The following is a 27,398-nucleotide window of genomic DNA, read 5'->3' as shown; positions in this document are numbered from 1 at the left end:
GTAAAATGAGGACCTAGATTGTTGTTTGAGAGCAATATGCTGACTCTATGAACTGTTTAGAGAGGGCTGTAAAGCACCGTGAAGCAATATAGAAGTGCTATTGCTAACAACAAAAATCCAAAAGCATGAACACGGTGTGTCCTACAATAGCAGGAGCTAGGGAGTGGAAGGCAGTATTCATTATGTAGATAGGCCAGCAAACCCTGGCTGCTGCTGTAGTCCCATTTTCCTCACATTTCCAAAAAGCTGGGGGAGCCAAGCTCTGCAGTATTTGGCAATTCCACTGAAACCCTGTGGTTGTGCTATTCTGAGCCAATTGGAGGATTTATGGATATTTGATTTGTATGTTGCCTTTCTTCTCTGGGAATAAGGGATCCTTAATGCTTTCTGAGCTTGGTAGTTTTTATGTACAGGTGAAACTCAAAAAATTAGAATATCTTGCAAAAGTTCATTTATTTCAGTAATGCAACTTAAAAGGTGAAACTAATATATGAGATAGACTCATTACATGCAAAACTAGATAGTTCAAGCCGTGATTTGTCATAATTGTGATGATTATGGCTTACAGCTCATGAAAACCCCAAATCCACAATCTCAGAAAATTAGAATATTGTGAAAAGGTGCAATATTCTAGGCTCAAAGTGTCCCACTCTAATCAGCTAATTAAGCCATAACACCTGCAAAGGGTTCCTGAGCCTTTAAATGGTCTCTCAGTCTGGTTCAGTAGGAATCACAATCATGGGAAAGATTGCTGACCTGACAGTTGTGCAGAAAACCATCATTGACACCCTCCATAAGGAAGGAAAGCCTCAAAAGGTTAATTGCAAAAGAAGTTGGATGTTCCCAAAGCACTGTATCAAAGCACATTAATAGAAAGTTATGTGAAGGGAAAAGTGTGGAAGAAAAAAGTGCACAAGCAGCAGGGATGACCACAGTCTGGAGAGGATTGTCAGGAAAAGGCCATTCAAAAGTGTTGGGGACACTTGGAAACTTTGTAAACATTTTCTACTTTTTAAAGTGAAAGTATCAGTTCTTCTATTTCTTTTTTTACATATGGATTAAATCTTGTTCTTTATTTCTATAATACTGGTTGGGATGGATTTTTTCTTTCTATTTTGTTTCATTTAAGAATTTTGTTTCTTCTAAGCCTGAAACATAGATATAAAGATATAAAAGGAATTTAAAGAGGGTAGTAACCTCAGAGGGAAAAGAAGTTACACTGCCACTTGGAGGTTGAAGGTGAGTCCTGGAAACATTCCTTTTTATTTTTTCTCTTTGATCATTTTGACCTTGCACTTCAAAGGCTTCAGCTTGTTTATAGAAGGGATAAGGAGAAGAGCATGGGTTGTTTACACAGGTGCTCTTTGGATGCTCTTTGGTAGCTGGAAAGAAGTGAAAACAAAACCTTGTTTTTAAACTAGAGTGGCAGTGTTTACTAACTGGAAAGATGGCACGACACCAAAAAGAAATTATAACATTACAACAGATTATGTTTGAAATTCAAAAATTATTAGAAACAACAGAGAGAGTTAAGAAGAGATTGGAAAATATTGAAAATATAAGTTGTAATGTGGTAAAACCTGATGGAAAAATGGAAGATATCCAGCAAATGGAAAAAGTGGAGGTTAGAGTTCTAAAAACCCAAGGGAAAAATGAACAAAGAGGCAAGATAATTGTGGATATTGACAGTGAACTGGGTGTGGTTGGAGATGGAAAGAGTGGAACACGGAAAGGGAAGATAGATCGAAAGGCGCTCTACTCCAGATTTCAAGGTATAGAAGAAGAAAAAAGAGAAGAATTGATGGACTTAAGGAGAGAAACTTTGACAAATGCACTACTGATAACCAAAGATAAATTGACTAAAGAAACTGATGGAGGATCTCGAGATTTTATAAGATATGTAACAAGCAACAAGTTGTGAAGAGAAGTCCACACAAATTTGATTAAGGAAATAACCAGAAGACTAATTCTACAAATGGCAAAAGAAATAGGACTACTATTACTGCAAAGACACTGGTTGAGATATGAAAACTAATAAAAAAACACTAGTTAAACTTAGTTAAAATTAGAGCATTATGCTAAAAATGAAGTGATAATGGATAAAGTTAGATAAATAATTGATAATGATAACAATGTATACATATGTGTTGGTTTGATAAGAGGAAATTTGGTATAAATTTTAAATGGTGAAAAAAGGGGGAAAAGTAAAATAAACTTAGTCAAACTATTGTTAAATAAATGACTGATAATGATAATAATGTAATATTTGTATTGACATGATAAAAGGGAAATTGGATATAAATTGTAAACAGTGATTAAGAAAAGAAGTGCAAAAATTTTGTTATCAAACATAATTAATCTTTATTTTGAATGTGTTATAAAGATATAATGTTGTTGGATGATATTGAAAATAGATAATGGAATGCCATTATGTGGTTTTGTTTTAAACTTTGAAATATTTGTTATAAAGGGACGTTAAAACAACTATAGTCATATGAAGGATGAGGTATGATGATAGTAATATATATAAATATATCTGATGTAAAATATATAACTTGATATGAATCATAGGTGATGACAGTGGAAGGGATGCACGAAAGTTCTTTGTAACCAATTGACAATTTGTAATGGAAGATATTTTTATGATGTTTGTTGTGTCTTGTTTGTTTGTTTATTCAAAAATAAAAAAAATATTTAAAAAAGTGTTGGCGACTTTCACAAGGAGTGGACTGAGGCTGGAGTCAGTGCATCAAGAGCCGCCACACACAGACGGATTCTGAACATGGGCTTCAAAAGTCGTATTCCTCTTGTCAAGCCGTTCCTGAACAACAATGTCAGAAGTGTCTTACCTGGGCTAAAGAAAAACAGATCTGGTCTGTTGCTCAGTGGTCCAAAGTCCTCTTTTCTGATGAGAACAACTTTTGCATCTCATTTGGAAACCAAGGACCCAGAGTATGGAGGAAGAATGGAGAGGCACACACTGCAAGATGCTTGAAGTCCAGTGTGAAGTTTCCACAGTCTGTGTTGATTTGGGGAGCCATGTCATCTGCTAGTGTTGATCTACTGTGCTTCATTAAGTCCAAGGTCAATGCAGCCATCTACCAGGAGATTTTGGAGCACTTCATGCTTCCTTCCGCAGATGAGCTTTATGAGGATGCTGACTTCATTTTCCAGCAGGATGTGGCACCTGCCCACACTGCCAAAAGCACCAAAACCTGGTTCAATGACTGTGGGATTACTGTGCTTGATTGGCCAGCAAACCCGCCTGACCTGAACTCCATAGAGAATCTATGGGGCATTGCCAAGAGAAAGATGAGAGACATGAGACCGAACAATGCAGAAGAGCTGAAGACCGCTATTGAAGCATCCTGGTCTTCCATAACACCTCAGCAGTGCCACAGGCTGATAGCTTCCATGCCACGCCACACTGAGGCAGTAATTGCTGCAAAAGGGGCCCAAACCAAGTAATGAGTACATATGCATGCTTATACTTTTCAGAGGTCCGATATTATTCTATGTACAATCCTTGTTTTATTGATTGCATGTAATATTCTAATTTTCTGAGATTGTGGATTTGGAGTTTTCATGAGCTGTAAGCCATAATCATCACAATTATGACAAATCACAGCTTGAACTATCTTGCTTTGCATGTAATGAGTCTATCTCATATACTGTATTAGTTTCACCTTTTAAGTTGCATTACTGAAATAAATGAACTTTTGCATGATATTCTAATTTTTTGAGTTTCACCTGGAGATATTTCATTATCCAAACTAGGTAATGTCATCAGTACAACCAGGGACTGGGGCTTCCTTATTAGCACTGATGATGTTACCTAGTTTGGGTAATGAAACGTCTGCAAGAAAACAACCAAGATCAGAGAGCACCAAGAACCCCTCATTTCAACCCTGAGCTACAAATATTCTTCTTTATCTTTCTCTGGGAATACTTAAGGCAACTAGCATAATTGGGGGTGGGGGAGATGAATAAAATATCCATAGTTTAAATATAATTTGTCATATTCAATCATTTATCAAATAGAATGCCTGTTTATAGTTGTTTTTTTTTTAATGATGAGATAGTGGGGTTTAGCTGCAAGTCTGACTGAGTGATTTTCCTAACCTGGTAAACCTGCAGGAGGAAACCCTCTCTCCATGCCAGAAATACATGTCTCTGACAATGGGGATCTCTTCAGAAGAACCTCTCCCACAGATCTTAATACCCAAACAGATTCATAATTAAAAAGATGATTCTTCAGTCAACTGCTAAGACATTTAGGGCTTTAAAGCTTAAATTGTGCTGGCCAGCAACTGGCAAACAATGGATATTGTTTAGTGCCTGCATTATACAATCTCCATTCCCCATGCCTTGCACTGTATTCTTAGCAGCTTAGCTGCTGCGTTGAGCATCAGTTGCAATTGCTGGATACCTTTAAGGTTATACATAAGTTGACTTCAAAGTCAGCTGAAGTTAAAGGAGTAGCCCAAGGCTGTAAATGTGTATTCTTTCCAGAAGAATGTAACCTTATCCAGATCAGCTGCAATGTCATTCCCCAATCTGTTTCTTATAAATTAATGGTGCCCCTTGGATCTTGCTTTGGATTTATCTCAGATTGTTTGTGCTCATTGAACATTTATCAAACTTAGCCAATGATCAAGCATAATAAGCAACAACCGCTGAGTGTTACCAACATACTAATAATGACCATTGCATTCCAAAACAAAACCTCTGGCCAAGAGGTTTTGTTGGGCTCCCATAGAGACAAGGCTGAAGACCATTAGGAACTATATCTATATTGTATTCCAAGAAACAAAACGGGCTATATAAGATAGTTGCCAATTTTTGAGCAAAAAAGAAACCGTTCAGAATTTGTACCAAGCCAGGCTTGAAAATCTCCATATTCTCTTACAGTAGATCCCCTCTCTAGCCCTCACAGTGTCCATTGATGATTGATGCTTGCTTATATATTCTGCATCCTCACTTTCCTCTTTGGCAAATCCATTATTAGGGTGGGATATTTTTAGCCTGAGAGATTTCATCCAAGCCGGGTTGTGGGAACCCTCTAAGTCTGGGTTTGGGAATAATTGTCCTAGCATCATGTGTTTTAACTGATATATTATTTTATACCTGGGTAGAGGTTACAAGGAACATTTTAAACACTGGATACTATTGCTTTCCCCACTGATTATGGATGTGTTAAATTGTAACTTAACCATCCCTTGGCCTGCTTAGCCAAAAATAGGTTGGCTGGGGGTGGTAGGAATTGTAGTTTATCACACAGTGTAAAGTGTTCGAGAATGTTTTCTTATTCAGTTCTGACTTCCAGGATTTCAAACAGAGGCTGGATAGTTATCTATCAGGCACCGTGTAGTCGTGAATCCTGCAGTTGCAGGTGGTTGGACTTGATGATCTCTTAGGTCACTTACAACTCTGTGATTCTATAATTTCATCTAGCAGTGCCTATACAATTTTAATATCTACATAACCACAAATGTTAGGCAGTTGAATTCCGTGGTCCATGTATCAGCAGGCTTTTAAATTTCTCATTAAGTGCTTATTGAGGAATAACTTATATTTTATTTAAACATGTCTTTGCAGACTGAGGGAGAGCTTATAATGAATAGGATCAAAGGAGAATGTAATGTCTTTCTTTGTGAGAAAAGTTCTTTTTCTGAATCAGGTATTTGTTGTATACTTCAAAGTTCATACTTCATACTGTAGTTCCCAAGAAAGCATCTTCAATTCATACCTTTATACCATGGGGATGGAATTGCCAATTATATTGGAAGACAGGCCCCTTTGAATGTAGGTGAGTTACATCTTTACTCAGAGGTTGCCTGGATGTGGAGCAACTTAGCAAAGTTAGCCCTGTGCTAACGTGTTCAGAGGTGAAGGTCCAAAGAGGACCACTTTTCTTCTTTTCAGAATCAAGTGTCAGAACGCTATGGCACTTTATTCTGAGCATAGCATTTTGCTCAGCTATGCAACAGGAAAAATATCTACTGATCTTGAGGAGTAAAATCTGCATAAATGAGACAGGCCCCAGGAGAATCTCTTTGGAATGGAGGTTGTTTACCTTTTCCCAGCTCACCTCTTTTGGCACGCAGAGAAGGTGTATGAATTCCATGCCGATTGCTTGGCCTCTGAGCACTTGCATGTTTGTTCTGTGCCAAAAATAGTTTCTGCTTCTCCGGGGGATCACTGGCAAGTTTCCAAAGCAAAAAGAAAAGAAAGCTTCCAAAAGACATTTTTTTCACTAATTATATCATTGAATGGAAGCACTGCTAGTAGATAAAATCTCTAGAATCTAATCTCCCCCTCCCTTTAAAACAAGAGATGGAAAAAACTGCTTAAGTCAGTGATACTTTGGAGCATCCCTGCATCCAGGCTTTCCCCCATAGGGTGTGTTGAGTGAATTCTTAGTTGTTTAGTCTGCCAAAAATACGGCTTCCTGGAATGGTTTTGATCATCACAGACTATGCATGTAATTAACACCCCTATCCTTTTGGTGTTAACTGAATTTTCAAGGGCCAATTGGAAAGCTGTGCTGCCAGCAAAATAAAAATGACTTCATAAAACTGGCACACATTTCTTGTAGTCCATGTAAATTCAAGGGAGCTTGGCAAGAGGGAAAGAACTATGGGTGATTTTGTGTATATCACAGTTTGCTGCCACATGCGGCAAGAAAACTGATGGAGGAGAGCTTCAATTTTTGGATGGCTCACTGACCAGTGAAATATGATCATATTGGAAGAAAACATCAACTGCTTTGAAGAAGGCTAGTGGAAACCCACAGCAGCTCAAGACATTTTGCTGTCTGTTGAAAGTCAGTATTGATTTTCAACAGGCAGCATTATGCCGTTTATTATACTGTTGAGATAGCAGCGCCTATCTTTATTCCTTTTTAAAAATAATAATTTTGTTAAAGATTGCAAATACAATGGCAGAAACCAATGCAAACTGAAAAAGAAAAAAATAGAAGGTATAGTAAAAAAAAGAAAATTAGAGAAATAGAAAAAAAAGAAATATATAAATGACTTCTGACCTGTATCACAAATATAATCAATTTTAGTAACTCATCACCTGTTAAAATACAACAAACATTTTTTTCTTCCCATCCCATCTTTTATTTGTATCCATAAAACCTAGTCAGTTCTGTCCTGTTGTCCATTGGGGGAGTTATAGAGAAAACAACATATTATTTGCTTGATCAAATAAATCAACTTTATATTCCTTCCTTTTACTTCTAATAATCTTGATTTAGACATTATTTAGTTCAAATAATATCCTAGAAGTTGAGTTCTTTTCATTATTTGTTGGTCTTTTCTAAAAATTCAAAACTTTAACAAGCTTCTTTTGTAAAACCAATATACTAGAAAAAATATCCGTGCCATTCTCTTGGTTTGTTAGCTGTATCTCTGTTCTAATCTTGAAGACATCAGCTGGTTTATTTGTATGTTCAATGCAACATGTTTTCCTGTGTCATTCTCATAGCCTGTTATTGTTTCAAATCAGTTTCAATCTTGTCAGATAAAACTTGTTCCTCTTTCATAACATCTTTTCAACAATCTGTCCATATAAGCAACCACTCTTTAATTTATGGATTCGTTGTTTAAAAATATCATTGACTATTTTCAATATTATTCCAATATCCAAAAATATATTTATCTTGCTTCATTCTATAATTGTAAGTTGAATTTGAGTGTTCTTCTTTAATTACAATATTTAGTTCCTCCAGTTCCCTCTGGTGTTTAAGTTTTAAAGTCTTACCTTAACATTTAAAAAATAAAATAAAAGCACTTTCCTATGGGGAGAATTCTTGATAATTAATTTTAAAAATGTATGTCAAATTTATCTGGGACCCTAGTCCATTTGCAACATTCTAAAATCAAAGTTTTAATCTTTGGCTGATTATTCCAAATTATTATTATTTCATTCTTAAAGTTGTACTTAAAACATTATTTCACTAAGGATTTAGGAAACTCACCCAGGGCTGTCCACCTTGTTGATCCAAAAGTTCCCAATTGTTGAAAAGCAGTTAACAAGCAATTTCCAAAAAATGAATAGAAAAAGAAGTATGTGAACTTAGTGTCCTCTCAAAAGTGTTGATGTGAGTTCATTTATTTTACACATTTAAATAGCTGCCAATCTCACTAAAAGTGACTCTGAATAGTGTATGAGCATTGAACAAAATCACAGATAAGAACAATCATTATAAAAAAAAATCTAAAAAGAATGATTGAAAGTATTATAACTATTTAAAATACATAAATTTAATATCGAAAGAAGAACTGTCTGGAGCATTTATGGGTGGTCTAAAGTCCACTCCTTGTAAGATCTGCTCCTAAAACTAGCTAGATAAGCTTATTCTAGCTAGTTGCAGCCTCAGAATTGTCCAAACAGGGTATTTTAGCAAAGAACATTAAAATGGGGACTCCTGTACAAAGCCTATTGTCCCCCACCCACTTCAGTCTTGAAGTTCAAACTGTTACAGTGTGGAATTAGGGACCGCAGAGATAATATTTGCACAATTGAAGTATCTCAAACACACCTTTGGAACAGGGCCTCAGTTTGGTGTGTGTATATTATTATTAGTCCCTATGAAATTATTTATTAATTTAGGGTATGTCATGTCATACATAAGCAATATAAATATTTCATCTAGATGAATAAAACACAATAAAATGTAAACGTTAAAAAGATCTATGTTTAAATGCTACTGTAGATTAGTAGATGATTGAACATCAAGAAGTTGTGCACAAAATGGTTGCCCCTCATAGCAGTTAATGATTAAAACTCTTAATACATGAATGAGATGTTTCATATGGTTTTAAAGTAGGAGCATCTTTCCACAGCTTTCCTCATTGTGTGGGTATGTATGTATATGTGTGTGTGTGTGTGTGTGTGTGTGTATGTATATATATATGTATGTATGTATGTATGTATGTATGTATATATGTATATATATGTATATATATATATATATATATATATATGTATGTATTTTTTTTAAATTTGTGCTGATAAATAAATAAAGGGAGACTAGTATAGATCTATTTCAAGCTATTTAGCTCTCATCAGCTAGCCATACCCTTACTGGGATTTGAACCTGGGCTATATTGCACACTAGGCATACTAGGCAGAGATCTCTGCCTAGTATGCCTAGTGTGCAATATAGCCCAGGTTCAAATCCCAGTAAGGGTATGGCTAGCTGATGAGAGCTAAATAGCTTGAAATAGATCTATACTAGTCTCCCTTTATTTATTTATCAGCACAAATAAATAAAAAAAAAACAAATATAACAAAGGCAACAGTAAAAATATTGGGTTTCTGTCGTGATGGACTCTTGTGACGAGCCGAAGGACAGATGATGGAAGCAGTTAGCTTCCTCCCATAATTGGGGCTTACCAGGGGTTGTAAAAAATCTAATAGATATGTATGTATATATATATATATGTATGTATATATGTATATATATGTATGTATATATATGTATGTATATATATGTATGTATATATGTATATGTGTATGTATGTATGTATGTATGAGCTATTTAGCTCTCATCAGCTAGCCATACCCTTACTGGGATTTGAACCTGGGCTATATTACATATTAGGCAGACGTCTTAGCCATTAGGCCACAGGATCTGATCCGTTATCAGCCAAGCCAGGGTGAAAGGTATCTATTAGATTTTACAACCCCCAGTATGCCCAAATATGGGAGGAAGATCACTACTTCCACTCTCTGTCCTTCGGCTCGTCACAAGAGACCATCCAGGCAGAAACCCAGGTTCAAATCCCAGTAAGGGTATGGCTAGCTGATGAGAGCTAAATAGCTTGAAATAGATCTATACTAGTCTCCCTTTATTTATTTATCAGCACAAATACAACATGTGTGTGTGTGTGTGTGTATTTGTGTCACAACCCCTGGTATGCCCAAATATGGGAGGAAGCTTACTGCTTCCATTCTCTGTCTATCAGCTCATCACAAGAGACCATCCAGACAGAAACCCAATATTTTTTACTGTTGCCTTTGTTACATTTGTGTTGTATTTGTGCTGATAAATAAATAAAGGGAGACTAGTATAGATCTATTTCAAGTGGCTTAATGGTTAACACATCTGCCTAATATGTAATACAGCTCAGGTTCGAATCCCAGTAAGGGTATGGCTAGCTGATGAGAGTTAAATAGCTTGAAATAGATCTATACTAGTGTCCCTTTATTTATTTATCAGCACAAATATAACACAAATGTAACAAAGGCAACAGTAAAAAATATTGGGTTTCTGTCTGGATGGTCTCTTGTGACGAGCCGATAGACAGAGAATGGAAGCAGTAAGCTTCCTCCCATATTTGGGCATACCAGGGGTTGTGACACTAATTACATACCTATTTCCCTGGCTCAGCTGATAACAGTAGGAGAACCTTGTGGCTTAGTGGTTAACACATCTGCCTAATATGTAATATAGCCCAGGTTCGAATCCCAGTAAGGGTATGGCTAGCTGATGAGAGCTAAATAGCTTGAAATAGATCTATACTAGTCTCCCTTTATTTATTTATCAGCACAAATACAACATATATATGTTGTATTTGTGCTGATAAATAAATAAAGGGAGACTAGTATAGATGTTGTATTTGTGCTGATAAATATATATATATATATTTAGAGTTACAACCCCCGGTATGCCCAAATATGGGAGGAAGATCACTACTTCCATTCTCTGTCCATCGGCTCGTCACAAGAGACCATCCAGACAGAAACCCAATATTTTTACTGTTGCCTTTGTTACATTTGTGTATTTGTGCTGATAAATAAATAAAAGGAGACTAGTATAGATCTATTTCAAGCTATTTAGCTCTCATCAGCTAGCCATACCCTTACTGGGATTCGAACCTGTGCTGTATTGCATCTTAGGCAGATGTGTTAACCACTAAGCCACAGAGTTCGACTCTTTATCAGCTCTCATCAGCTAGCCCAATGTTGCCCATTGTTTGGTTCCTACCTCAATTCTGCACACCCTCATGACTAAGGTGACCAGATTTTCAGATTGGTAAAGAGGGACACCTTTGACCCGGGGGGGGGGGGGCTTGATTAAAAATTTTATACGGAGCAACAAAAATGTTCATACAATGCAAAAATAGTATTGTAATATTTTTTTTATTTCAACATAACTACAATTTACAAATATAAATTGTAACTGTTGCCAAACATCAAACTTTTGATCACGTAACCATGAGGATGCTGCAATGGTCGCTAAGTGTGAAAATGGTCGCTAAGTGTGAAAAATTGTCAGTCACTTTTTTCAATGCCATTGTAACTTTGATCACTATACCACCTTTCTTGCCACAGTTCTTAAGTGAATAACTGCAGCTGATAAGTTAGTAACATAAGTGAATCTGGTTTCCCCATTTGACTTTGTCAAAAGGTGATTACATGACCCCAGGACACTGAAACTATCATAAATACGAATCTGTTGCCAAACATCAAAATTTTGACTGCGTGACCATGAGGATGCTGCAACAGTCGCTAAGTGTGAAAATGGTCGCTAAGTGTGAAAAATTGTCAGCAGTCACTTTTTTCAATGCCACTGTAACTTTGGTCACTAAGCCCATTATACCACCTTTCTTACCACAGTTCTTAAGTGAATAACTGCAGCTGGTATTTTGTATTTTGGATAGAATCTTTTTTTAAATAGTCTAAGACAATTTAAAAAAAGAATCCACACAGAATAAATTGAAGTAAAACATTTCAAACTATTCAACACAGAATAAATTGAAGCAAAACTATTTTTAAAAATTCTATGCACAATATATTTCAAAGTATTGTGCATAGAATTTTTAAAAATGGTTTCACTTCAATTTATTTTGGATAGAATCTTTTTTTAAATAGTCTAAGACAATTTAAAAAAAGAATCCACACAGAATAAAACTATTTTAAAAAATCCTATGCACTATAAATAAAATATTATTTTAAAATACATTTAAAAAATAAAAGAAAAAAACCCAGCTCACTTACCAGCAGGCTTGCACTCCAAGTCAATCCAGAATGATGTAGATGTTAATACAAAGAACTGACCAAATTAAAATGGTGAAATTAGTCAGGGAAATATTTTTCAAAGAAACTTTGCCACCATTTTTCGCACACAAGCCGACCTCCAACCTCCGTGCCCCTCCCCTCCGGAAAATCCAGGAAGGAACACTCGTGACTTCTCTAGCCAAGTATTTCCTGGAGCTCTAGGGTTACTAGGTCATTTTTTCTTATAAAATGAGGTAAAAGGGGCGCGGGGGGGTCCGTTTTCTTGCTTTAACGTTTTAATAATATCTTCAATGAAAGTACTGAGACAGAGAGAGGTATTAGACATGGTGTCTTTTGTCTTGCCCCGGTTAGGATTTTTTAAACAAATCCACTGGGCTTTCAACATGTAGCCAGAAAATCGGGACTTTTTAAAAACGCCCGGGGACACGGGACAAATTGTTATTGTCATTGTTATTACTCATGACTCACCTTCAGTATAAGATACCAACCCTCAATACAGATTCTGACTGAGATTGTCAGTCCTGATAGAATCACATATTTTGCCATTTTTATCTTTCACCTGGCATTTGTTAACATCTCACAGTGAGGAACCTCTGACTCATCTTGGAACTGTGACATAAAATAAGTTCCATTTAACTCTTTTGGATACTTGGATGGTGCAAGTGACAATTTTTATGCCACACAACTTTGGAAGACTCTTGACAAGCATTCTATGGAAGCTTTTAATACTATAGAAAAAGCTGTATGCTATGAAAGGCATATTAACAGGGCATTGCTTCTCTCCTCTCCTCAGCATCATGGGTAATTTGCAGCTAAACCTTCCAGAAAAATAACAGAATCTGTGTTTTGCTATTATTCAACACTAACACTGATTTAATGCCAGAGCACAGTATCCCTTCCTTAATAGATTTGAAATGGACAAATCTTGTTTGAGAATAGAAAAGCAGAATCCCTGTTCAGCATTTCAAAAATCATGAAGGATGTGTGCTATATTATTGGAAAGGCAAAGCACACAAACTTCAAATGATATTCTCTTTGGAATATTAGAGAAACGTTCTTGGCTTTTGCTGATTTTTCAAAGAGTCCTAAAGTAACTATAGAAGGGCCTCATGTCTCAAGAATGGAGAACTAAAGAAGGGTGGTGGAAAGTTAGTTACTCGGGATATCTGTGCTTTGCTTTTAGCTCAAAAGCAGAATGGCTGTGTTATGTCCATAGTCCGTGCCTTGAGTTTTGGAAATTAATTTATGGTTAGGAAGATTTTGTCATTGATTCCTAATAATGCCACAGGGTTTAGCGTGCTTGCATAAGCACTCATAGTGCTACTGGCTGTTCTAGCTATGGGGGATGAAATAGTGATCCAGAGATAAAATATTACAATCTATGAGTAAGAAAAATGCAATGCATTTCTTCATTTTTAAATATTTAGATGCCATCCCTCAGAGACAATATTTCTAGGTGGCATTCAGTAATTAAGAGGCATATTATCTGAAGACAGACAACAGGGATTCCAGCCCAAAATGATTCATGTTTATGCACATTTGTGATACATGGGTACAGACACAAAGATGTCTGGAATATTCTTAATTTCATCCATGAGGTTCTAGGAATAGCTAACCCAAATAAAGTCATTAGGATGTCTTTGTTATATAATACTTGACAATTTCAAGACCACAGAAACTGATACACACTAAAGAGGTTCATTGTTGAATATCTTCTGTGCACAACTGTAGTAAATCATGGCCATATATAATGATAGCTTTGAGTCAGATTTGACAACTGCTGCCTGCATGGGAAGTTCATGCAGTTTCCTAGGTGGCATATTCAGAAGTGCTTTGTCATTGCCTTCTTTCTAAGGCTGAGTGCGTAGGAATGATGACAGAGGAGAATATTTGTAGCTCAAGGTTGAAATGAGGAGTCCTTGGTGTTCTCTGAGCTTGGTTGTTTTCTTGAAGAAGTTTCGTTACCAAACTAGCTAATATCGTCAGCGCCCTGATGGTGTTATCTAGTTTGGATAATCAAACATCTGCAAGAAAACAACCAAGCTCAGAGGGTGGGAGTGGACCAAAATTACCTATCTGGCTTTCATGCCTAAGGCAAGATTAAAACTCAGATTTCCTTGCTTCTAATCTATATCTTAATTGCTAGACTAGATTGCTTAATATGGAATTAATTTTTTGAGTTTGCACAATGTACTGAATATATTGAACTAGTGACACAAGCTAGGTCTTCCTTTTCTGGTAGTCTGTCTAGATCACTATTCTAGCATCTTATTTAATAAGTCAATAGTGTTCCTACTTGGAGTTCTGATTTCCTGTCAGTTCAGTTGTATTTTATCTTGTCTCTGAGTTAGCTGTAATGTCTATCTACACAAATTACCCTGTTTAAGACCAACTTTCAATAACCAAAATCCCAGAAAAAATTAAGAAGGCACTAGAAGAAAGAATTACAATGATGGAGGTAACAGAAGGCATCAAAAGGCAAAAAAAGGGGAAAACACCAGGACCAGATAGCTTACCGGCAGAACTGTATCAAAACGTTACAAGAAGTATTAAGCAATGTAATGTTGGAACTATTCAACCACTTACTAAGGGAAGCAAAGATGCCAGAAACATGGATGGAGGCATATGTAACGCTTATACTAAAAGAAGAGTTAGATTCACAACATGTAAAGAACTATAGACCTATTTCACTATTAAATGCGGATTATAAAATTTTTGCATCAATAATGGCAGAAAGAATGGAGAGACTTTTAAATAAATTTATGCACATAGGTCAAAATGAATTTCTCCCCAAGACACAGATCAGAGACAATATGCGAATTGTATTGAATACAGTAGAGTACTATGAAGCCCACCCAGAAAAGCAAATGGCGTTGTTGTTTCTGGATGCTCAAAAGGCCTTTTGATAATGCAAACAGAGCCGAGGTGGCACAGTGGTTAAATGCAGCACTGCAGGCTACTACAGCTGACTGCAGTTCGGCAGTTCGGCTGTTCAAATCCCACCGGTTCAGGGTTGACTCAGCCTTCCATCCTTCCGAGGTGGGTAAAATGAGGACCCGGATTGTTGTTGGGGGCAATATGCTGACTCTGTAAACCGCTTAGAGAGGGCTGAAAGCCCTATGAAGCGGTATATAAGTCTAACTGCTATTGCTATTGCTAAACTGGCAATTTATGATAATGCAACTTCAAATGATGGGATTGTCACGTTCTGGCATTCACATGGAATACAAACAGAGAGTCAGTTTGTTTGGTGAAAAACTTTACCTTTATCTAATATTACGTGATAACCAGCACTATATGACAATGATACAAAGATAAGCAAATCCAAGTCAGTTCTAACCAAGTTTACACCAATATATATATATTGAATGGCAGCCCGAGGGCTGACATGCCACCCCCTACCACTGGAGAGGACTCTGGAAGACAAAAAGCACTATTAGTGGCATCCTCTATAGGTTTATCAGTGGAACCGGGCGATCAGGCGTGTAAGGTGTCTTGTTTTTAATAAATCAGTAAGGGGTAAAGCCACCTTGGTAAATGATGGTATGAACTTTTGGTAGAAGTTGACAAACCCCAAGAAGCTCTGTAATTGTTCTGAGTTCTTGGAGCCTGCCAGTCCATTACCGCCTGTACCTTTTCCGGATCCATTTCTACTCCCACCTGGGAAACTCTATAGCCTAAGTAGTCCAAACAGGTCTGGTGAAACTCACATTTAGATACTTTGACATACAACTGGGCTTTTAACAATGTGGTCAGAACGTGCCTTACCAATCTTATGTGCTGATCCATGGTCTTCGTGTAAATTAAAATATTGTCCAGGTAAACAAGTACATCTTTATAGAGATGTTCATGCAGTACCTCATTTATTAACTGCATGAACACCGCCGGTGCCCCCTGTAACCTGAATGGCATCACTTGATATTGATAGCTCCCCAGGGGACAGTTAAAGGCTGTCTTCCACTCATCCCCTTCTCGGATCCTGACACCGTAATAAGCCTCCTTCAGATCTAACTTAGTGAAACATCTACCTCTATTTCCTCCTCCTGTGTTGGAACAACCAAAGGAGTGGCCTCAGGTAGGACCACTGCTGCTGCCTCGGCTCCTTCAGACATCATTCAGACCAAACAGGAACTATGCGAAGTGAAGTATTGATGGTAGAGAACTGATATTCTGTCACGTTCCGGCGTTCACATTGAATACAGACAGAGGGTCAGTTTGTTTGGTGAAAAACTTTATCTCTATCTAATATTACGTGATAACCAGCACAGAATACAAAGGTAATCAAATCCAAGTCAGTTCTAACCAAGTTAACACCATCACCCATATATATATATACCATTACCCCACCCAGCTCCACCCACAACTCCACCCAGATGACACCCACCTACTATCACCAATCACCATGACTCATACCCTCAGCCACACACCCCACTCAGTGTCATCATAGCCTCCTTTCTGGTTAGCTGCATCTGAGCAGAAGAGTTACGTCAGAGTAGGCAGTTGCACCCAAGTAGAAGAGTTACTCTGCAGAGCTACATGCAGCTACAGGCTCCGCCAACATCAGAGAGTCAACATCAACGTGGCAGCGTTGGTGGCATGTAAGCATGGCTGAATGGGTGTGGCGATGGACTGGCTCCCCCCTAAATGGCAGCCTGAGGGCTAACATGCCACCCCCCTACCACTGGAGAGGACTCTGGAAGACAAAAAGCACTATTAGTGGTATCCTCTATAGGTTTATCAGGGTATCGATGGTGGAACCAGGTGATCAGGAATGGTGCATGCACCTCAGATGACCTCACCCACTTACTTCTGAGGAGGCAACAATATCAACATCAACATCAACATCAACGTGGCAGCGTTGGTGGCGTGTAAGCATGGCTGAGCGGGTGTGGCGATGGATTGGCTCCTCCCTGAATGGCAGCCTGAGGGCTGAAGGGATTTGGTGAGGGATTTATAAATATGATTAAAACAATATATAATAACCAATTGGCAAAGGTAGTGTTAAATGATGATATGACAGAAAAGATAGCAATTACGAAGGGAACTAGACAAGGATGTCCACTATCGCCATTTTTATTTATACTGACAGTAGAGATTTTGAATAGAGGAATACCACAAAATAAAGAGGTAAAAGGTATGAGGGTCAAGAAAGAAGAATATAAATTACAAGCGTTTGCGGATGATTTGGTGTTTATTATGGAGAATCCAATAGAAACAGGGCCAAAACTAGTTAAAATAATAGAAGAATATGGAGAAATATAAGGCTTGAAGATTAATAAAGATAAAACAAAAATTCTGGTGGAAAATATAACAGAAAAACAGAAAAGAGTTGATGGGGAAACTGGACATACAGGTGGTGAGAAAAGTGAAATATTTGGGTATTCAATTGACATCAAGGGTGTGTAATACTAAAGGAGGACAACTATTATAAGGTGAGAAAAACAAATAGAAATAGATCTGGAAAGATGGAAAAACCTACAATTATCATTGATGGGAAGAATAGCAGTAGTAAAAATGAATATATTTCCAAGATTGCTATACATGTTCCAAACAATACCGATAACATTAGAGAAAAAATTCTTTGAAAGTATGAATAAAATAGTGGGGAAATATATATGGCAGGGGAGAAAATCAAGAATTAATATAAAAATGTTTCAAGATGCAAGGATTCGAAGTGGATTTGGATTACCAAACTGGGAATTGTACTATCAAGCAGCGGGACTAGCTTGGATGAAAGAATGGATTTTGCTGAGAAATACAAGATTATTGATATTGGAGGGTCATGATCTGCAACTGGGTTGGCATACTTTTTTGTGGTATGAAAAAAGTAGGGAACATGGCTATTTTCAAAGACATTATGTAAAGACTGGATTATTAACAATATGGGAAAGAGTGAAAGGGAAACATTATTTAGAATACCAATGTGGCTTTCAATAATGGAAGCATTGACACATCCAAATATTAGTAGTATGAAAAATATTATTAGATATAAAGATATCTTAACAGAAAGGGGGGAACTAAAACAAAAACAAGAATTAGAAAAACAAGGGATTGATATAGGATGGTTTTCAAAATTGCAAATACAATCAAGATATGAAAAAGATGAAAGGGAGTATGAGTATTTTAACTTAGGAAGTTCGGAGTTGGATAAGATACTTATGAGAATGGAAGAAAGAATAATCAAGAAACTATATAGCTACCTATTAAGAACTATTCTAGAAGAAGTGGTTAAAGATACAATGTTAACTTGGGCAAAGAATTTTGGCTACACAATTGAACTAGAAAAGTTGCAAAAACTATGGGAAAGGAATTATAAATTAACCATGTCAAGAGCTTACAAAGAAAACTTATACAAAATGTTTTACAGATGGCACATGACACCGGGAAAATTAGCAAAGATCTTTAAAGACAAGTGAGCGAAATGTTGGAAATGTCAACAAGCAATAGGTTCGTACTATCATTATAGTGGACATGTGCAGAAGCAAGGAAATATTGGACTAAAATAAGAGTATGGTTAAAGAAAATGTTATAACAAGAAATAGAATTTAGACCAGAGATTGACAGATACTAGTTATCCAATTTATAAAATGTGTGGGGTTGGCCAGGCATATTTAATCTGAAATCTCTTCCCTCTGAAATGGGTCTCTGCCTGAAGGACTGGGATACCAAATTCCTTTCCAAGTTTCCTTGCGAAGGCAACTTGAATAGGCATGCTAATGTGCATAGAATGGATGAAATACAAACTGGATTTAATATATTTGCCTGTAAATGCTACAAGATTTGTGTTTCTCTGTAAGAAACTAATACGGCTACCCTTCCGGGAACTGGATAGATGTGATATCTTATACTTTTTTTAAAGGAAAACTATCCCCTGAAGATAGTAAATAAAATGAATTGCTTATCATTATTTCCAGTGAAATGGCATACACTTGTCTAATTTTAACTGTTCATCCTTTCTGTCTCTTTAGGAAATAAAACTCGGGAAGGTGTGGTGCAAGGTGTGACCTCAGGTAATGTTTATTGCTATTTCTCTTCTCCCTCAACCTTAATCCTGAGTGGGCAGTTGTATTAAAAAAATGACAAGCCAATAAAATAGTATATTGTTAAAATCTTTCCCATAACTAAAGCTGGACAAAGTGTTCCATCTACTTCTCACCTGTTGGCAGAACTGGCTAAAAAGACTGGCTAAGATACAGTGAGTGTGCAACTTGATTCAGCTTGGCAGACACCCCAGGCTTAATATCTCTTGTCAAAGGATTAATTTCAAACTGGGCAGAATTAGGACACATTTTTGAGGGGAAATTTCAGGAATTTTAAGAGATGGAATAGCTGCTTTAAATTACACCAAATCTTCAGATACTCATTTTATAGCACATTTATAATTCCAAAAATGCAAAAAAAACCAACAAACCCATCCAAACCTTTTGAACCTAACCCAAAACTACGCCACCACCCCAAGTTTCACTCACTTGGGGCAAAGTTTTCACTTGAAACATCCTGCCTTCCTGCTAACAGGCCAAGTGGACTTGAACTGGAGAGCAAAATAAATGGCTTGCTTAAAACGAGGCAGAGTGTACGCTGAAACAGCATAGTCCAGAAAAGACATATGTGCTGCAGGAAGGACTTAATACTGATAGCTTTTCTTCCATGGTTTTATACATATGCTTCTGCTTCTATCCATCTATGATGAATAGACTGTATCATTGTTTTGTAATTGTACATTTCTACAGTACTGCCAAATTATATTACAAGTCAACATCTTTCTTTAGCCAAGTTGTGAAAGGCCACACATTGTGCATCCAGTATAATGAGCTAATTGTATGGTCTCGTAAGACTTAGAGCTTTTTTCTTTCTGTCTTTTGGTTTTCGTAGTTGCTGAGAAGACAAAGGAGCAGGCATCACAGCTGGGTGGAGCTGTCTTCTCAGGAGCTGGCAATATTGCAGCTGCCACAGGACTGGTCAAGAAAGAAGACTTTCCCACTGATGTGAAAGTAGGTATCCTGTACCCTTCGGGTGGCTATAAGAGCTGTTAAGAATCAATCTAGGGCAGATAAATTTCAAAACTACCATAGAAAAAAAGCATAGCTGATCTCCAATAGATCTGAGTGATATTTGATATTGATGTAAGATCTTTTGTTAATTTAATTCCCCAAAATTGAAGGTTTGCTAGGTTATGATTTTAGGCTGCATTCTTATTTTGGGATGAGGACCTGTTAGGATGAGCAGGAAAAAAATGCAATGGCATTCCAATAATTTTTCATGACAGGGTATCTCATGCTTTGGATGAGGACCTATAACCATGGTATGCAGCAATGGGAATGCATGTGTACAAGAACAAGTGTTTTTGCATATATCAGTTGTGCAGTAACATATTAACACAATATGTGTGAAAATCTGTATCCCATCATTTGTGCATATTGTTAAAGGTGGTGATATTAGCTTATCTCAGCATCACATGCTGATGATGGGGTTTTTTATGCTTCATTTTTATAACTTATTTGATGAATGCATACATTTGGGCTGGCATGTGCTCAGAAGCACAACTTCGTGCATCTTGAGGCTGAGAAAACCAAACCGTATTACAGAAATTGTCTGGCTGCTGCAGGACTGCCAATCTGAGAAAAAACTCTCAAATCTTGCAGCTGAGCTGCCAGTGAACCATTTGCTTCCAGCTTAGCTTAAAATAGCAACAGCTGAAGATGAAATGAGGCCAGTGCATTCAGGCAGGAAGAGGCACGCTGCTCTACTCAGCAAGAGGGGAAGGAGCCTATGAAGAGTGATGCCAGTCTGCCAATCACAGGGCTCTTCCCAACAGTCATGTTGATGCTTTCCTTCCATCTTTGAGATGGGAAGAAACAATGTCATTAAAAAAATTGTGGACCCACAAGCCTACCTGTTACCACAGCTCTGGAATGAGACTGTTATTTCTGCTTTCACAGGAAGCAATGAGGGTTACTTTCAGGATAACAATTGCTTAGCCGTGAGGGATAGAGAAGCTGGCAGGCAAAGGAGGATGACGTGGAGAGGGCAAGAGAGGCTGAAAACAGTGCGTGGGAGGTGCAGCAGCTGTTTTTAAGTTACCTTATTGAACAGACAGTGGCAAGGTGAGGGCTGTAGCTTTCCAGATCATCTATGAACACTTGAGGTAACACAGAAATTAATGCAGCTTTTTATAGATTTGTAAACAAACAAAAAATTGTGCCATTCAATAAAACCAGGGATTGTCTGGAAAAGTCAAAAACAATTGACTTTTTCTCCTATAACTGGTGCTTTACATATGCAAAGAGCTTACAAATGGGAATACTGGCTTCATAGAAGAACTGCACTTGATCATTCACAAGACCAATATTTTCTTGATCTGAATTGCACATGTACACAACAAGAGCTATCTCGTTGGCTGCTACAATATAAGAGAAATGGCCTTGAAGGCATGAAGCACAGTAGCCAGAGAGGGTGACCCTGCAATAATCCAACTGGAGCTCAGCAGATTGTTTATTTCTAATGAATTCCTTCTGTGCAATGGGAATCTCTGCATAGAAGTCTTTTACCATGTTAATTGGAAAACACTCCTAACGAGCTGGAGCAGCTTGTCTCTCTATAAGAGAGAGTGGAAAACTTCCCCTCACAACAAATTGTTGGGAATTCATATGCAGTATAGACGAACCCATAGAACTAATGTTTGAAAGCGGGGGGGGGGGGGACCTCTGGCCCATATGCCAAGCATGATTTTATATACTTTGGTCATGTGTTTTGTCACTGCTATTTCTCTAAATAATCCTAAATATTCTAGCCTTTCATCACAAAGAGAGCATTTGAGTCCCCTGATCATTGTGGTTGACATCTTCAGTGTTTTTTAAGCTTTCTCTCTGTGTTTTAAAAGTGCAACTAGAATGGTCTATAATATTCAATATGTGACTGAACCATATAAGATTATTAAAATGTTGAAATATATTTTCAGTTCATTTCCCACTGATCCCTACCATAGAATTTGCCCTTTTCACAGCTCCTGCACATCTTCCTTGAACTAGAGCCCATACTGTTTTGTTTTTTTGTTTAGTTCACATAGGTTATGTGAAATTTGCAATGGCTTGTCCATGTACATCACTTTATATCTAACAGTATTTACTACTTGGTTAACCGCTCGCATAGTTTAAAAAGATCCTTCAGGAACTGTTTTCAAGTCATTTTTTGTTTTTATCCACCACGTATCTGAAAATTTAGTCTGTTCCCTGCTCTACTACTAAATAAAGATAATTTAGGAACAAGTTAAATCAGCATTGATTTTAATTCAGATCCTTGAAGGACTCCAGTTGAAAAAAAATGATCATTTATTCCTACACTCACCCCAATCCCATTAAATGCACCCTTTGATGAGGAACTATAGTGTTGATAGGATTACTTCCATGTACCCACTGGCACTTTAAACAAAACTCTAAAACATCAATGAAGCACAATTTACCTGTGTAGAATCCATGCTAATTTTTTTTCAGCAGGGCTCAGTTGTTTTTTTCTTTTATTACCCTTCCTGCCCATGGTTCAGGAAATTAATAAAGCTTAATTGCATAATAAAGATATCAGTTCTATAACTTTTTTTTTTAGCAAAAACAAATGCAAAGCATTCATTCATTCATTCCAGATTCATGCAATCTTATATCTTCCTTGAACATCCCAGTGAAAAGAAGGATGTGACTGGCTAACAATGCCAATTCATAAGATAAGTGGAATACCTGCTGATTACTATTAACTCTGCTCTAAATGATCTTCCATCATACAATAACATATAGAACTACAGAGTACATCTATCAAACAATGGCTGGGTTTGCATAACTTGTTAAGCTGTGTGATCGGCTAACTTGTGAATTAGATACTGTAAGTCCAACCAGGGATGTTAATGTATAATTCATGTAGGAATCTAAACATTTCCAGCAAACCATTGTTAACCATATTTGGTATGTTGTGCAAATACAGCCATTACTTTCCCGGTGTCATTATTCCTCATTACCTAGTCTTTTAGTGGCTAAGTATTTTTAAAACATTCCTGTAAAATATATGTTGTCTATGAAATTTTCATGAGAGTGTAGCTTATGGGAAAAGAGGCAATCCAGGAGTGGGTACTGTGAGAAGCAAGAGTTTCAAAAAGACTGATTATAACTTTGCCTGGGTATTTACTCTTATGGTTTTAAAGATTATGTTTTTGCCCCAATGTAGCAATGAAAAATACCTTTCTGAAATCCACATGATGCTTGTTCCTAAATAATTTGCCAATTATTTAGACTTGATAAGTTTATTTTTTATAGAAACCTTCAGAGGACGTATTGGAAATGCTCTGGCAGAAATAAGTAATATTGGCTGTCATTTTTCATTTGTAGCCTGAAGAGGTTGGTCAGGAAGCAGTGGAGGAGCCACTGATAGAGCCACTGTTAGAACCCGAGAGTGAGAATTATGAAGAGCCACCGCAGGTGAGTGAAGCAGAATTAGGGCAAACTGATTACAAAATGGGAATGAGAAATTCTGGGGAATAAAGGAGTTTAGCATTCTATGTCCCCACTCCCTGAGTCCTGCTGTCTACTTCATCATGGCAGTGGGACTTCCTGGGAGATTTGAATCAGGAATGCTGGGTGTGTATGCTAAGAGCATATCATCCAAATAGAGTATGAAGATCATCCTAAAGCTAAAGCAAGCGGGCACCTATGTCGGGCAGAAGCAATATAGGAAGTTACTGGAAGCAGTAATAATAATAATTTCATAAAGTGCAAGAGAAGGCACTGGTAAACCACTCCTGTGTTTTACCAAGAAAATCACATGTGTTGACAAGATAAAATGACTGATGATATACCAGACTGATTAGATGTACTCAACTCATTACTGAAGAAGGGATGAAGCTCTTTTTGGAGTACTAACAATGTTTTTGATGTGGATTAAAGATTTCCAGGCATTTAGTTGCTGATACAGCCATAAAGAGAGGGGTGAGAGGAACCCAAAGCTATAAAGACAGAATTACAGTGGGAACATGGCATATATGAAACATAAACATGGAAAAGTTGAACAATGAAAGATGAAATTAATTAACAGTGACATCTTAGATATCACAAAACTGAAACAGAGTGGAATTGGGAACTTTCAATCAGTACATCATGTTTACTATTTGGGACATGAAAAAAAGGTATTGCTTTCATAATTATGAAGGATATAGCAGAGACAGTATTGAGGTATAATGAGTAAATGATCAAATAATATAAAGTAGACTTTATGAACAACTCTTCAATGTGATGATTCTCCAAGTTTATGTTCCAACGATTGAGGCAGAAAAAGAGAAGACTGATGAGTTTTATGGTCAAGTTGAATTTGAAATCGATTGAACATGTAAACAAGATGTGCTTGTTTGACGGGAGACTGAAATGCCAAAATTTGAATCAGTAAGGAAAATGTGGCTGGAGTTAGAAAATAGAAATTAAGGAGATTGATTTACCAATTTCTGGCAATCCAATAATGTCTTTATTGGTAACACATTGTTTAAACATATTGATACCTAAATGCATGGAACAGATCATAAACTGCTCTTGTGCAAATTCCACAGGGAAGAGCAAAGCCAACCAGCTTCAACAATATGATTTTCAGCTCACCATTTTCAAGAACATTAGGAATTGCTATAAAAGGCAAAAAGCTAAATAAAACTTTAAGCCAAGAAAGTTATAAACAAATTAAGGGATGAGAGAAAATTGGAATATTAAGACTTTTATAATAAGGTTTTGGGAATCATTATATAAATAATTGTGGAGAAAATTGTTTTGTCTTTCCTGAGTTGTAATAGAAATTTGAGACGCTACAATTCCAGAAATTGAGACACTAGAGTTTCCAGGCATAAAAGGAAGAGGGGGGAAAAAGTGAAGGTTTGCTTTTAATGTTGGTTAGTACCGGAATTTATGAAATGACATTTGAAATAATCCAGATTTTTGAAGAGTGGGGTCAGATATTAGCACCTACAATGTCAGCAAAGGTATCTGCTTCTAGGGACAGACGGTGTCTCAAAGATGTTAATAAAGGAATGGCAGAGGTAAAAGAGAAACCAGTGCTGAGATATGTATAGGATAAAGAGGTTGGGAAAATTTGCCTGATGTAGAAGTATTAGAACTAGAAATACTGAAAAATAAAAAACAAACCCCACCCCAAAAAGCATGGATTATAAAACAGAGAAGAAACTGAAATGGAAACACAAATGATAAGCAAGACAATTTATGCGTTAGCATATAGATAAAGACGGGTTGGGAAAAATAGATATTTATTTCTAACCTTATGAGATGTCAGTGTTCCAACAAACAAATGAAAAATTATTATGTTTGTTTATACTTGTGGTAGAGATTAAAGAAAAAAGTAATTTCTTTAAATATATTTTTAATCTTTTTTTCTTACATTTTCCTTTTCCTTCTCTTGAATCTCTCCTTCCATCTCTCTTTTTTCTCTTTTAGTTTGTATTGGCTTATTCTATTGTAATTAATTTTTTCAATAAAAATTACTTTTGAGAAATACAAATAACCGGTCACTTTACCCGCCATGTTTAAATGCAGAGGCTTTTGTAAGTAGGCAGTTTTGTTTAGTAAACAATTATAGTTGATAGGATAAAGACTGCAAGTAAAAAATAGAAGAGTGGATCTGTAGGGCAAGCTTTTCTGCTATCTGATCTAGAGCTGGGTTATTTTGCCTTATGCCCTTCTGTCATCTAATACAATTAATGTTTTCCCTTTCTTTCCAGGAGGAATATCAGGAATATGAGCCAGAAGCATAATGGCCACAGCTGTTCCCGACACTTCCACCAGCAGCACAATAACAATAATTTCTTCTTCCCTATCCACATCCATCTCTCCAAAAGAAGGCCTTGATGCAGATGGTAATGGAGAGAACCCCCCATACCCCATCCTGTCATGAGTTCTTCCTCCAATTCTGCTCCAAGAGACCTCATCAGGATCAGTGTTTTATGTATTGTGGTCTTTAGCGTTAAAGAGAAAGAATACTGAAGACAAACCCTGACCGCAGTGGTTTGTGTACATGTGTACATTTCAAAGCCCAGCCTTGCTGCCTGTCTCCCTCTCAGTGCAGTAAGGCCAGACTTCATCTGTCTGTAAGCAGCATGTTGTATCTTCTCTGTTTTTAAACAGAGCATTCCATGTCCTTGACTGGGACCTTGCACTAGGCCCACTGTACATTTGCTTGCACGTGAATCATGCCAACTCCGTTCCATTATCATTGGAACTTTTAAAAAAAAATATTTCTGTCCTGGTCATGTAAAAGAGACTTCCTGATTTTAAAGGTGCAGAAGTTGTGTCTATGTATCCTAAACAAAAGGAGCATCTTTCCTTTCCTGCCCCCCCCCGCTCTGTATATTTTGACTGTGGCATGGATATATATACCTCCCACTGTCGCTGTGTGTGCAATCCTGGGTTGCTGCCAGTGATGCGGCTACCCATCTCCATGAATAAAGCCAATTCTTGACGGTAGCTGTTTTTCTGCTTCCACGTAGTTCATAGGTCAAGAGGGGAAGCAGTTGTCCAGTGCTTTTCTGAGAACAAGGTAGTTTTCAATGGGCCAAGTGTCCACATTGGTGACCTTTCAAGGCTTTGAGAAGAGCATAACTGTAATGTCTAAGGGAAGTGGCTAATGTTGCTTCTTACAAACAATAATATAACTTCAGTGATTTTTTTTTCAAAATTAAAGTATAAGCAATCAGTAACTAAAATGGGACATCCATTGGAAGTGCTGAACAAGCCCCTTCAGCAGGTATATTGTTTTCATCCTAGATGAATAAGCTAGAGGTCTTAAAATTGAACTGCCAATATTATATCCATCTCTATTGTGCAGTCGTACTTGAACCGGAACTCTATTCTGCACATGATTTTAAAAAAAAACCTGCTAACAGTAGAAAACATGTAGAGAAAATAGTCAAAGGACAGAAATACCTTTTCTGAAAGATGATAACATTTAGGGCTTAGAACCTGATAGAAAGAAAGTAAGGAATATAATTGTGCATGGTACAGAGAAAGTGATTTTTTTTGTTCTCCTTCTCTTATAAAACTAGAACCTAGGCACTTCCATTGAAGCTGATTTGCGGGAAATTGAAGATAGGAACAACATACAATAATTTATAAAATTTGCTATCACAAGACACAGTGAGAGTAGTTTAGACTACTTTTTAACACAAATTCATTGAAATATCAATAGATACCATTAAGCCATAAAGCAGCTTCAGTCCCATAAGCCAGTGAGGGCAAACCTTTTCGGCACCTAGTGCCCGAATTGGAACGCACATGTGTGCCAGAGCACTGTAAACCAGAAGACCAGCTGGCCACGGTGCGCGTGCCCACAGAGAG

The 27,398-nt window shown here is 37.1% G+C and overlaps 1 protein-coding gene across 1 annotated transcript in view; it reads left to right on the top strand.

Annotated features, from left to right (window-relative positions):
* The window catches only part of SNCB (synuclein beta), a 37,009-nt gene extending 11,190 nt beyond the window's left edge, over window positions 1-25,819 (top strand). The window contains exons 3-6 of the mRNA XM_032239070.1: window positions 19,005-19,046; window positions 19,909-20,027; window positions 23,406-23,495; window positions 25,787-25,819. Coding sequence (XP_032094961.1) covers window positions 19,005-19,046; window positions 19,909-20,027; window positions 23,406-23,495; window positions 25,787-25,819 — 284 coding nt within the window. The remainder of the gene's footprint in view (window positions 1-19,004; window positions 19,047-19,908; window positions 20,028-23,405; window positions 23,496-25,786) is intronic.
* The last annotated feature ends 1,579 nt before the right edge of the window (window positions 25,820-27,398 follow it).

Source organism: Thamnophis elegans, chromosome 2, assembly GCF_009769535.1.
Source record: "Thamnophis elegans isolate rThaEle1 chromosome 2, rThaEle1.pri, whole genome shotgun sequence".
Taxonomy (NCBI): Eukaryota; Metazoa; Chordata; class Lepidosauria; order Squamata; family Colubridae; genus Thamnophis; species Thamnophis elegans.
The sequence above is the reverse complement of the archived record's forward strand: the minus strand, read 5'-3'. Positions and strand labels throughout refer to the sequence as shown.